The 14,484-nt window shown below is 35.1% G+C and overlaps 1 protein-coding gene across 1 annotated transcript in view; it reads right to left on the reverse strand.

Annotated features, from left to right (window-relative positions):
• The window catches only part of CDH2 (cadherin 2), a 210,817-nt gene that overhangs the window by 50,251 nt on the left and 146,082 nt on the right, over positions 1-14,484 (reverse strand). The window contains exons 3-6 of the mRNA XM_058556932.1: positions 8,664-8,890; positions 6,778-6,924; positions 4,857-5,012; positions 889-1,033 (exon numbers count right to left, since the gene is read on the reverse strand). Coding sequence (XP_058412915.1) covers positions 889-1,033; positions 4,857-5,012; positions 6,778-6,924; positions 8,664-8,890 — 675 coding nt within the window. The remainder of the gene's footprint in view (positions 1-888; positions 1,034-4,856; positions 5,013-6,777; positions 6,925-8,663; positions 8,891-14,484) is intronic.

A 14,484-nucleotide genomic window follows, 5' to 3' on the forward strand; every position in this document is an offset into this window, starting at 1 on the left:
AAAATATGTAGCACAATTTTAAATGTTGAGGCTTTTTTAAATACAAAAAAATAATAACATAGCTAATTAAACCTCTCTAAACACGAAATCATCTCAGGAAGGCTGGTGAAACATTTCCTTTCACCACCCCTATACCAAGTGATTTTCTTGTCCACTAGTTTTTCAAACCAAATAAACCTTTCTAGCCTTGCTATTCTCCTGTGACTGAAGCCTACAGTGTTTCAGTACAAGAATCTAAAATCTTAGTCAAACATCACTTCACAATGGTGAGAGGCTTTGGCAACTGCTGTTTCTAGGCTGGGTCACTTTCCATGATGCTAGTTTAACAGCAAGGGCTGCAGAAGACAGCAGGGTCATCCTGAAAGTAAATATCCAGTGTAGCCAGAGGGCAGCCTCACAGCTGGCACCAAGCCCCTTCCCTGCTTTGGGTTTTGCCTCACTCACTGCCTGTTGTCCCAGGAACACCACGTATTTCAAGACTCTCCAATTGCGTTTTAGTCGCTGCTATGACTAATATGATAAAATCTGTACTTTATGAACAGAAGGCTTCTGGTCCTCTAGCTCACTTTCTAGCTGCACTGACAATATCAACCATACCAGAATGAAAGGATCCTATAGATTCTATAGTACGGAATCAGATACTGTAGTATATACTTTTTCAAATGTGGGAAAAGTTATTGCGGGCAGCAGAGTGATATTTTTTCTGTTTTCTCTCTTCAATCAGTTTTTTCCTAAGTTACCTTTCTTTTTCCCTAAAAGCATTAGGAATGAAAGAAAATGATATCAAAGGGCTCACATGATTTCTCCTCTTCTTGCTTATATAACAAACAGTGCTGGATTACACTGATTCTCCTGAAGTCATCTCCAAATTATTGTCTTCAAACTTACCCGGCTTTGAGCCCTCAGGAACTGTCCCATTCCACACCTGGTGTAAGAACTCTGGTCTGTTATCATTCATATCAATGACATTGATGACAATGTCAATGGGGTTCTCCACTTGATTGCCATTAATATCCACTGCATGTGCCCTCAACTGGAAAAGTAATTAGAAAACAAAATGATGTAACGGATTTAAGTGAGAGGTAAAGAGTGAGAAGGTAAAATATACAATCACCACGCTACCAAAATAGCAAGGATGGACTGAGAAACTGAAAAAAGCTACTCTTCCCATCAAAATTTAAGTTAGCCAAACTCCACGTAATTAGGGTAGAAATACTAGCAAAAAGCCGCCACTTACTACCTGCTAGGCATTGTGCTCAGAGCTTTATAGATTTTAACTCATTTAATCCATATACAAAAGAATGAGGCAGAAATGATCAGTAGTTAGAGGTGAGGAATTGAGCTTCAGAAAAGCTAAGAAACTTTGCTCTTTCTACTGACAGAGCCATACCCAAAGCCAGTTCTGTCCAGCTCCCAAATGCCTTTTGGTAAATCAGTACATATGAGTCAGGGTAATTAAAAATGTGGTACTGGCACAAAGTAGTCATAGAGATCAAGAGAACAGAAGAGATTCTAGAAAGAATTAGGTGTGCATAGGGAATTTTGACACTAAGTTTTTTTTTTTTCTTTTTATTGTAAAAAGCACTCATAAACACTTAAAGTACAGGAGGATATACACTCATAAATGTTAAAAGTACATCAGTATATGTTCCTCTCCCAGGCCTGAATTCTCAGTTTTACAGGTATTCTTCTAGAAATTTTAGCTTTTTTTTTTTCTTTTTAAACAAATATAATCACTCAGCTATTCTTGGCATGATATCTTCAAAACCTTTTCATCCAGCACCTAGAGACCCATTTCATTCTTTTCAAAAGTTGTGTAGTGTTCCATCGAATTATTTCTTTTCAACAGCAATGCTTCTATGGTTTTCCTGTGAAGTATGATGCTGGCTGTTGGTTTCTGTTGCATATGCTTTATCAAGTTAAAGAAGCATCAACATACCCCTTTTTTTAAATTTAGAGGTTAACACATGAAATATTGTAAATTTTATTATTTCCTTTTCAACACCTATAGAAATAATCCTTTTTTCCTTTGATTTATTTAATATATTACATTAGTAGATTCTTAACATTGAATCATTCTTATAATTCTATAATTCTATTTTTTATGGGTATTGCTCTTTTATGTGCAAGTAATGAGAATCTGGAGAGCAAGAATTTACCCAAAAACTGACCTGAAAATATTTACTTCCTGAGTTTTCATCACATGAGTTCAATTACTGAGAATTCATACAGGTAGAGATATTTAGAATTTTTTAATATTGATACTATTTATATTTATAAATTAGAGACTAGTCTAATTAGAGATTGATCTATTGTGTGCTATCTTTATCAAGGTTCCCTATTACTATGATGTTGTCTTTGCGAGAGGTTTGAAAGTACTACTCCTTTCTTTATGTTTTAGAACAATATAAAAAGCATTAGAATTACATGTTCCTTATGGATTTTAAAAGAATTGGTTGATAAAACAATCAAGGCTTTTGGGAGAAGGGAGTGTTGAGTAATACTCAGGATTTAAAACATTTTAAATTTCTCATATGCTTATGTGTCTGTTTAGATCTAGGGAGGTCTTGCTCTGACACATATCAATATTCTAAGAATTTTCAAAACTTCAATAATTTTAAAATTTGTACAAGTGCAAAAATTCAACAAATATATGAATGGGCAAAATAAGAATCTAAAAAAACCACATGCTTATCTGGAATAAAAAGTTTTGAATGACAGTGGAGATGAAAAATGAATGGGAATATTAATTCAAAATGTGGGACAACTGTTTATCAATGGGAATACTAATCAATACATGGGACAACTGGTTAGCCATAAAGGAAAAACAAAGTGAATCTATATCCCTCCCTCCTTTTACTAAAATAAACTCCACAGAGGTCAAAAATTTAGATGCAAAAAAAATAAACACGAGATAAAATTGGAGGATAAGCATCTTGGAATAGGGAAGGCTTTTATAACCATCTCTAAAATAATGTATGATAAATTTTTAAAAAATGAATTTTATAATTCAAAAACTATAAGTTATAGTGGAGTAAAAATTATTAACAAAGTTTAAAAACAAACAACAAAGGGAGAAAATATATAACAAACCAAGCATTAATATCCCTAATAAATAAAAGGTTCTTAAGAGAAAAAGATAAACAATTCAAAAGAAAATTCAACATAAGAATAAGGAATTCACTTTGATCAGACATTCAACTTAAAGCATCAAGATAAATTTTTTACAAATAATACTGACAATAAATAAACAATGCCGGGAATTGATAATGGTGTGGAGAAAGTATGTCTCCTGTATAGTGGGCAGGTAGTGTAACACAATGCAACCATTCCAAAGAGCAATTGTACTATATTTATCAAAATAATTCTAATTTTAGGAATTTATTCCAAGGACATAGTGAGAAAATGTACAGAGAGATGTTCATTGCCAGATTATTATGGTTGCAAAACAAAATAAAAAAAGTAAATTATCCAAATATCTACCAATAAGTAATTAAAATTATGTTACATTCATTCAACAAAATAATTTGGAGCAATCAAAAATGATGATATAAATAAGTAATTATTTACTGACATGGAAAGATGCTAAATCTTATAATTACTAAATGAAAAAAGCTGGTTTCAGAGAATGATCCTAATTGCAAAAGAATACATTTATGAATCTGTGCCTAGAGAGACATCTTACAGTATATCACCAAAGTGTTAAAAAAAAGAAAAAGGTTAGTTTTATGTACTGGGACTACAAATCATTTTTACTTTCTTATTAATACTACATTATTTGAAAAGTTTTACCTATGTATTATTTGAAAAGTTTTTACAATATGCATATATTCTTTTCTAAAAGAAAATGATACTTTCATTAAAAGTTTTAGTTATTCATGTAGAAATTGGAGAAATAATAGAGATCAATTTAGGTTTCTATATTAAACTCATGAAAAAAATTGTTGAAATCTTGTTCCATGAAAATGTGCAAGCATGGCTAGGAAAAAATGAAAGAAAAATGCCTCCTGGAATTTATATTTTAATATTAGGTAATTCTTGAGTTTTCAAATATGATATTATTTTTAAATTGGGAAAATCAGTTTCAAATAAATACATATATTAAAAAAATGAACATATAACTATACACAAAAAGTTGTTATAACTCAATAAGAAAACGAATAAAACAAAAATAAAGAACATAAAAATTAACATATGAAATATAACTAGGTAATATATCTAAGAAAATATTGCTCAGATTGGCAGATTGATGAAACCAAGTGTTGGCAGGGTTATGAGGGAAAGGAAAAAAATCTCAATTTCTGGTACGAGTGTCAAAATGGCACATCTTTCTGGAAGGAATATTGCCAACAAATAACAAAATAAAAATGTGCTATCCATTTTCTAGGACTCTATTTAATGGTAATAACCAGACCAGCAGGAATAGATAAAGATGGCAAACACAGATGTCTATTAGTAAGAAACTATTTGTAAAATTATAGTCTGTACATTCAACGGAATACTATGCAGTCATTAACAGTGCTGTGATCTCTACATAATTTATACGCAACAATTATGACCCCCTTCATGTAAATTTGTTCTCATAAGTTCTTAGCCACATCAATATGTAAAGAGTAATGAGATTTCAGGCAATTTCACTTTCTTCTTTGGCACTGTTTGTTTTTTACCGTGAGCATTCATCAATCCTATATAAACAACAGAATTATTACAATAAATTGAAAAGGCTACAAGAGCATTTCTGGTGTTGAAACTCTCACTATCAAAGCTGTAAGATGGTTATGAGAGGCAAATGCTAAACTCTGCACATGTTTAGAAGAGTATTAATACATAGAATTATCCGCTGGTTGACATCTTACATGAAACCGGGCTATCAGTTCGCGATCCAGAGGCTTGGTCACTGACAGCTGACCTGAGATGGGGTTGATAATGAAGATACCAGTTGGAGGCTGGTCAGCTCCCGGCCCAGTCACGCTATACCTCAGTGAAAGGTTTTTATCTCTATCGGACCTGATCTGAGGATCAAGAAGACAATCGCATTAAACGAGAGACTAAATGAGCTCATTATCAGATTTCATGCCACACTGCATGCCCTTTTCAGTTACAAACTTACACCATCTCTTCCCAGAAAACCACTGAAACTCTCCCAGTTCTGTTCCTCCTCCTTGCTTCTTGGTGATACGCTTCAAAAAGAGATGTCACCTATCACCAGAAAGACTGGGGGCCATGTTAACATCTAACAAAACACTCACTAAGAGCAGTGCAAAAAGTCAAAATTAAGGAGTGTCAGTTTTTAAACAGAATCAAATTCTATCCTGGGAATTCGTAGGTTAGAATATTTAACACAGTAACAGGTGTCCAATTTAATGAAAATAAAAATTGTTTACCTTTTGGTATCAGTTAAGATAATTCTTGTCTAACCATGGTGTGAAATAGCCTCACATGTGAACCCTAAGATTATGGTTGAGCCTGGAAGTCAGATTTCTGTACCTGCATTGTACTGACAGTATTCATTGCAACCACAGCTTTCCATATCATTTTAAGGTGGCACCTATTACCCCAAATTCTTTATTAATAAAGCATACGAGAAATGATTTCAAAATGTATTTCCAAACTCTCAAAAATTATACCCATTATAGGCTCACTGCCTTCTCCTCCAAATGCAATTCCCAGGAAAAATAAATTTATAGATGAGCGGTCATAGGAACAGGCTACAGACAGGGAGGAGGAAGGACAGTACAGAGAAAGGGTCGACTGAGCAATAGTATTTAGAGGTGATAATAAGAGATATTTACATATTAGCTAAATACACTTAATCCAGTAATAGAATCTAGTTTATTTTTTTTTAAGTTAAGGCAAAATTCTTTTTTTCTCATTCTCCATTAAAATATACAAATAGAAAACACCTTTATTTGCAGGTTATGTCATTCATTGTTAAATTGAATTATAATGTGCATTAGAATAGAAGAGACAACACAAATAAATGATATTAAAATATACAGCTTTCAGCAAGCATGCATCGGAATGCTAAATTAATCATATACAGAAATATTTACTTTCTAATAAACTATATAAAGTTGAATTTTTTTAACCCCTCCCAAAATAATAATAATAAATAGGGATAAAATGACTTTGTCTTATTTTCCTTTTGTAATAAATAATGGGTTGCTAATTTTACTAAACAAGTAGAAATATCTGCAATTTTTTCTCTGTGTCTGAAGCCCTGCATTTAGAGTAACTGAAAAAAACTCACTTGTCAGATTTGAAAGCCTATGTTTTGGCACAGCCCCGGGGATTCTGTTAATGGTATCAGAGGTCATTTTTTTTTCTTTAAAACTCTCAAAAGCACTTAGTTCTGGCATTTTTAGCAATGATTGCCCCTTTATTTTTTCTTTGGGCCAAAAGCTATCTATAGAGGGCAAAGATCATCATGGAGAGCAGCTTCCAGACAGGGAAGCTAAGCTGTGTGCGTGTTGTGGGAAAGGGTGTGGTACGGGTGTGAATGCATGGTGAAGTCAGGGCGTCTGTATTCACAGTGAACAAACTTTATCATCCACGGTGTATAGGACCTGTTCTACCTATAAATAATCTGAGACATAAAAAAAACGAGAAGAAGCTCTCTACAACACTATAGACACTTCATCTCTACAAAAACATATTTTTTTAGTATGAATATGTCGCAAACTCTACCTTGTGAAAAAAAAGACAAAAGCATTTCTAACATACACTTAACACAGGCCACACTTAACACAGGCCACAGTTAAAATTGTGCCACCCTACCCTGACAAGCTCCTGAGGAAAGGGTCCTCTGGAGTTTTCCGGCAAGTTGATTGGAGGGATAACCCAGTCTCTCTTCTGCCTTTGTAGATGGCCGTTGTGCTTAGTCAATTGTCTTGGGAATACTATTTCTTCAATTTCTTGTGATTCCTTTGCATTAAAATACAAGACATTCCTCAGTTCTAGGAAAAACAATTTTCTGAAAGTACATCAATATCAATGAATACTTGAAAGTGTAGGAATCACAGCTTATTACGAACAAGAAAATAAGTCTGGAGACCCTTTCCTTGTCCCTCTGTTAAAATAACAGAACACACCATAAAATTTTTGGGTTACACCGTTCACTGAAAAATTGAATTCCAAACAATTTATTAGGTGGCACAGCTGTGTAAACTATTTGCAGTTTCAATAAACCATCTTAGATAGTAGTTAATATTGAGCAAAATTTAATAGTACCCTTTTACACATTTCTCATTAGTTTAAACCACAGTTCAGGTAATGTGCTACTGTACATTAAATTTAGATCTTGATGTGCTAAAATATAATTTGAATTCCAAAGGAAGTTTAATACATACTGCTAAGGAATGTCTCAAATATTTATGACCCTATTAAATCCCACAGAATTAATGCTGTAATTATTCTAAACCTATGTCAGCCATGATGGATGCTGCAGATGACCCACTTCGCACACTGGGTATTAATCTCTGCTGGATGTCAACATTTTCTTCTATTTCTCCCTATATCTGTAGAAAGTTCAGCCATTAGCCCTTGCTGCTTCAGTGCAAATATCCAAGCTAGTGTGCTGGAACACAGCGAACCATCAACCACAACAAAAGCATCTTTTCACTTGATTAGTTATGAGTTTCTCACTTTATATTACCCAAACGACATGATTCCCCTTAACACTTAATAGATTAACAAATTACATTTCACAATAATGAAAGTCCAACACTGGTATAAGAGAAAAGTGGTATATTTTCATTTGATTCATTTATTCATATTTGATTATGGGTGTGTATATCACATTTACAATTAAATAGCAGAAATGAATGTGTGTATTCCTATCTCCCGCAGTACAATAAATATACGAAATGTAATAGTCATAGTTCATAAAATCATGAACTTCAGAATACACGGGTGTGGAGCCCCCACATGTTTGTTTTGATTAACTCAAAGAACTAGAATATTCAGAAACTAATAATGTCATCATTACTGTAATGTTATCATTACATTATCTTTACTGAAGAAGTTATTGTATCTTATTAAAAATTCTTAATATAGTGACTTATACAAAATAAGTACTCAATAAATGGTTGTTGAATTTAATCGAACTGTACTCCTTTGGAAATGTACCTTACTTATTTTATCTTGGCTCATAGCAGCTTCCACCAGAGGGAGTACATCATTCCTAAAAGTCATGTCCGTAGTATAAATAATTCATACTCTCCAATTTGATTATTAAGGGACAAGACAACAACCCAATACTCCGAGTCAGAAATGCTTTCCTCTTACTGCTGTAAATCTGAACTTCCCATCTAATAAATTTGACTGGTGACATCCAGCAAAGACTTGTTTATTTTGTGGTTATATTTAAAAGCTTGTAAAGCTTCTAAGAAATTTAAAACAAACGATGACGACTAATTTAAATTAAGTTGTGAATCTCAAAGTATAAACAAACCTTTCAAATACAATTTCAGATTGCTTAAAACATATTTAGTCTAAACATCTTATGAGATTAAAAACACAACAAAATACTGTTGAAGTGACTGAAGTTGATAATTCAAATACTGGCTACCCCTTAATGTGACACAAAGCAAAATATGTATTTAGTCAAACTGTATAAATCTGATATTTAAACATAACTCCAAAGCCGTATTTGGATACTCTACCTTCACTGAATCCTCTGGTAAGGCTCGCTTGAGGCTCAATTTTACTGCTACCTGCCACTTTTCCTGAGTCTCTTTGTCTTGGGCATATACCAGGAACCTCGCGTGCTCAGAAGAGAGGGGAAAGCTTCTCACAGCGTATACCATGCCATCTTCATCCACCTTAAAATCTGCTGGCTCGCTGCTTTCATACCGTACTTTCCTTTTTCCATTGCAGTTGCTAAACTTCACTGTAAAAGATAATAAATATATAAGTGTAATTATCCTACAAAGGCAAAAACACCTCACGTCTAAATCTATGTGCTGCTTAGGTTAAAGGATAAAACGCAGTAACATGAAACACAAACGTTTTATTTTTACATTATTAAAGGAATTCTCATACTAGAGAATACCAGATTGTGCTTCTGAGTCATTCCCCAGCATCTCCTTGTTCCAAAGCCCTCCCTTGTCCTTCACATTCCCCTAGATCTTGGGCCCTCAGGTACACCTGCTCCTCCCCCCATGCCTCTCACTGATATTGCCTGCCACTCCCTAACAAACTCCTACTCATCCTTCAGGACCCAGCTCCAAAGTCACTGAAGGTAGAACAGATTCCTTGTTCTCAGTCTTCGTCTAGCAATCTGAACTCTACTATCACAGTTTTATAGCCACGCCTGACACTCACTGTGAGATGTAGTTCAGGGCAAATTTTCTCAGCTATCTTGTATACCCTGCACATTTCCTGGCACACAGTCTTAATATATAATTTTTTCAATAAATGCTTAAAGGAAGAAAGCAGTAACATTTATTAATGTTGAATGCCTACTGTGCTCTAGAATTATAAGACCTTATGGTAATTAAAAGGTGAATAATTTGCAATTTCTAGTTCTCCTGGTGATTATAACAGTTCTATGAAGCAGTAACAATTTTATAAATTTTCAAACAGATGAAAATAAAGGTGTATTTCAAAATAAATTTTAACTAAAAATATCTATGTCTTAAGAATAGACGAAACAAAAAGATTTCAGTATTTTAATTATCTCTATCTTACACGTAATGACTTAAAATTGAAAAAATAAAACCAATGCCAGTCAGCTTATGTCTCATCGGATAACAAAACAAAAGTTAAACCATGTACTTAGAAATGTAGAACTAGACATAGTTAAGCCAAAATAAAATTATAAAATATAAAAATATCCTCTAAGGAAGATTATTTCCTTTGAAATCCTTAACCATTCTTTTTGCAAAAAAATTCTATGGGAATAGCATAAAGGGATCAAAGAAAAAGCAATTTTTCTTTTCCGTAAACATGTGATGTTATGTCCTGACCACAATTACATAGAATACATTTTGGAATACAATTAATAAGTATACATTACAAAATATAATCATATATACCTTTTGCATTTTCCAGGATCTGAGTAAATTTTTTCGAATTCCCACCCCACATACAGATAGATGACAGTTCTTTTGTTTTCATTAATATAAATTCACTGAGATGTGCACCAGACCACGGACAAATAACATGCATGCTTATTTCCCTCAGTACCCGTAAAATCCTTGATAACAGTAATAAAATACTTTACTGAATATATTATTTCCCACATAATCCCACATATATCATCCTTCTTCTTTCAAACATTTCACAATGAAAATAAAAGTTGTATCTGACACTAAATTATGTTAAACCAAAACATTCATCTTTGGAGTAGAAGTATCCCAAAAGATACTTAATTACCCCATCTTACTTGCCATGTGACTTGAAAGTGAAAAACGGGAATCTTTTCTACAGAACAATGCCATCTACTGCTTATCTTTTATTAAAGACAACACAATGAAAAGCAAAATTGTTTTTGGGAACCCTGTTGAGAAATCAAAATGAAAGATTTTTACTATCTTTCTGTATGAAAAATACCTTTTTATATCATAAAAGGTATTCATGATACTTAACAAACATGTAATCTGGATCAGAAAAAATTATATACTCTTTGCACTTTCTGGTTCATTTTTACCACTCCAGCATTAATCCTCATCAAGTCACACCTGGACCGTTGTGTCTGCGTCCTAGATGGCCCTCTCTCTGCTCCAGGTCACTGTGCACACACTCCTAGACTAAGCCTCTGGTGCTTAGTCAGGTCTGCTCCCTGCTTAATATCTGTAACATTATAAGTAAACTCTTTCACCTAGTCTACAATGCTCTCTTAACTTGGTCACTGGGTCTCTTCAGTTTTACTTACATCATCTTCTAAAACATATTCTGCCCAGTAAGACAGATTTCTTAGTCATTCCCCACCTCACTGCAGCCCACAGTCCACGCTCATCACCTTTTCTGCAATGCCTCCCCACACCACTCTCCATGCCACAGCTCCAGAGCCAGGCCATCGTTTGGGGCAAGAGTCCACTGGGGTGTCCTTGGGAAGATGGCAACCTCTCTCTCATTCGGAAAGGCTCTGAATTTTTCACTTTCAATTTTATTTGTTTTTGCATTTTTTGTCCACAGAAACACATATTAACACTTTACTTTTACTATAATAATAATTATAATAAATAATGTCTACTTATTAATGGTTTCATGTGACGAGATGTCTCCATAAGCAGACTGTAAACACATTTTGGCTTCCTGACACTGAGCCTTGATTCTTCTGTTTCCTGTGACACCTAGCAGTGACAGGGACAGTATAAATGTTCACTAATTATCAATAGGCCAGTTGTAGAGCTTAATATCTTATAACTTTGCAAAAAACTAGAAAACAGACCAGAAACTTAGAAGTATGCCCCGCCTACTATAGCAACATTCTGCAACAACAACAAAAATCCAGAGACTTCAAATAATTTGGCTTTGTATTAGGTTGTTGGCAATGAAAGAAAATGAATTAATATTTGCTGAATGCCAGGCATTGAACACGACACTTAGGATCATGTTATCTACTTTAACCTTAACAATAACCTCCTGAGGTGGGAATCACTATTTCACTTATTTCAGACAGAGAAAGAAAACTCTCTCCTCTACAAAAGCCCAAAGGAATCTAACGGAACTCATGGCTCTTAAGTTATTGAAACCTAAACCTTTAATGAACAATAAAACTAAAGAAATAACAAAGAGGCTTGATAAATGCTTGTGAAAAGAATAATGCCACATTTAGATCTCTGATAGTACCAATGTAAACAGCATACTAAAGAGAAGTCCTTAAATTAGAGTACGCCCTAAATCTCCAACAGAGGAGAGACCTGGAGCCCCCTACGTTGTGGTGAGAATGTGTGGCAGGCAGAAGAGGAAAATTCATGCTCACGGTTACTCTGATCGACTATTCTGTTAATTTGGTACTCAGCTACCCATTTGGATGCAGGTGTCAGAATGACGCAGGGAGGGCAAAAAGGAGGACGTTGAAAAAATGCATCAGCAAAGAAGAAAAAAATGTGCCTTTTCCTACGAAGGGTCAGTGCACATGCTATGACTGGGAAGTGGTTAACGTCAGAAATCTGACACTGGAGAAAATACTTCGGAGGAAATTGCATAAAGGTCAGTTATTTGAAGTCAATTAGTTTTGCTATCACCCGTGCCCCTAACCCATAACCAATATGAATTGGTTTAATATATCTGTTATTAAAGTGTTCTCAGTTTTTAAAACAAATGCTAATTCTTATTAGTTCTATAATAAAATAAGCAACATTTTTCACATCACTCAGGCTTAAAGAAATATTTTGTATTACATAATTCCCTTAGTACATTCATCCAATGGAATCTTTTTTTTTTTTTTTTTGTGAGGAAGATCAGCCCTGAGCTAACATCCATGCCAATCCTCCTCTGTTTGCTGAGGAAGACCGGCCCTGAGCTAACACCTGTTGCCAATCCTTCTCCTGTTTTTCCCTTTTTCTCCCCAAAGCCCCAGTAGATAGTTGTATGTCATAGTTGCACGTCCTTCTAGTTGCTGTATGTGGGACACGGCCTCAGCATGGCTGAACTAAGTGGTGCGTCGGTGTGCGCCCAGGATCCAAACCCAGGCTGCCAGTAGCGGAGTGCGCACACTTACCTGCTAAGCCATGGGGCCGGCCCCCATCCAGTGGACTCTTAATCCAACACCTTACTGAAAATAAGTCAACTGCCAACTAAAAAAGTTCTCCTTGGTGAAACATTAGTTCTGACTTCATCCTGTGGTTGTGAGTTAATACATGTAGTACAATGCCCGGCTCACAGCAACATGCTTCATCAATGATAACCACATTTCGCTGTTTCAAGTCACACAAATTAAAAAGCTTATTAATTTCAATGGGTGTTATGGAGTGAACTGTGTTCCCCAAAATTTATGTTAAAGCCCTAACTCCCAGTACCTTAGACTATAATTGTATTTTGAGACCTGGTTTTTGGTTTTTTTTTTTTTTTTGGTGAGGAAGATTGGTCCTGAGCTATATGTGTTGCCAATCTTCCTCTTTTTGTCTGAGGAAGATTGTCCCTGAGCTAACATCCGTGCCAATCTTCCTCTACTTTATATGTGAGACGCTGCCACAGCAAGGCTTGATGAGCAGTGCATAGGTCCGCACCCAAGATCCGAACCTGCGAACCCTGGGCTGCCAAAGTGGAGCACACGAACTTAACCACTACACCACCAGGCTGGTCCCAAGATATGGTTTTTAAAGAGGTAATTAAGGTTAAAAGAGCTCATATGGGTTGGCTCTCATCCAATATGACTGGTGTCCTTATAAGTAGAGGAAATTTGGACATAGACATGCATGTACACAGAGGAAAGACCATGTGAGGACACAGCGAGAAGGCAGCCATCTGTAAGCCAAGGAGAAAGGTCTCGAGAGAAACCCAAACCTGCTGACACCTTGATCTTGGACTTCTAGCCTCCAGAACTGTGAGAAAATATATCTCTGTTGTTTAAGCCACCCAGACTATAGTATTTTGTTATGGCAGCCCTAGCAAACTAACACAACGGGTAACACGTGAATTCCATTTATTAACAACTGGTCAACATTTATAGTCTGCTGTTTTGTTCACTTATGACTTAGATATAGCTAAGAATATTTTCTCAAATTTGACGAGATTCACCTCTGCCCTAGGACCAAGCACTGAAACTTACTCAAGAGGAGTTTTTTTTTTACAAAAACTTAGAGGTTAATGGAAGAAAAAGGGGGAAACAGCTATGTTATAATCTTAGTTATAGCACTAATATATATTTATAATTTATAAATTATATTTATTTGTAATTTATAGCTTTTCAAAAAGGTTTCCATGAGGACTATGACAAAATATGCATACAAAAAAGTCTGATCAAAAATAAAAAGGAGAGGGGCCGGCCCGGTGGCGCAAGCGGTTAAGTGCGCACGCTCCGCTGCGGCGGCCCGGGGGTTTGCTGGTTCGGATCCCGGGCGCGCACCGACGCACTGCTTGGCAGGCCATGCTGTGGCGGCGTCCCATATAAAGTGGAGGAAGATGGGCACAGATGTTAGCCCAGGGCCGTCTTCCTCAGCAAAAAAAAAAAAGAGGAGGATTGGCGGATGTTAGCACAGGGCTGATCTCCTCACAAAAAAAAAAATAAATAAAAAAATAAAAAAATTAAAAAAAAATAAAAAGGAGAGTGGACAGAAGCCATTTGGAAGGGAGAAAGAGCTATCCAAGGGACATAGTTTATATTATAATTATTAAAATTAGATTTAAAATTTAACTTTGAAGATGAGGAAAACAGGGAAACATCACAGACATTTGACTCTTATGAGAAGGAATATCTAGTTCACAGAAACCAAGTTGTTTCTGTTTCTGTTATTAAAACATTTTCCTAATAGATGGTAGGTAAAGAACTCTGAGTAACATAATGAGTAAGATTTTCAACTTTTATTTTGCAAA

Source organism: Diceros bicornis, chromosome 16 (assembly GCF_020826845.1).
Source record: "Diceros bicornis minor isolate mBicDic1 chromosome 16, mDicBic1.mat.cur, whole genome shotgun sequence".
NCBI lineage: Eukaryota > Metazoa > Chordata > Mammalia > Perissodactyla > Rhinocerotidae > Diceros > Diceros bicornis.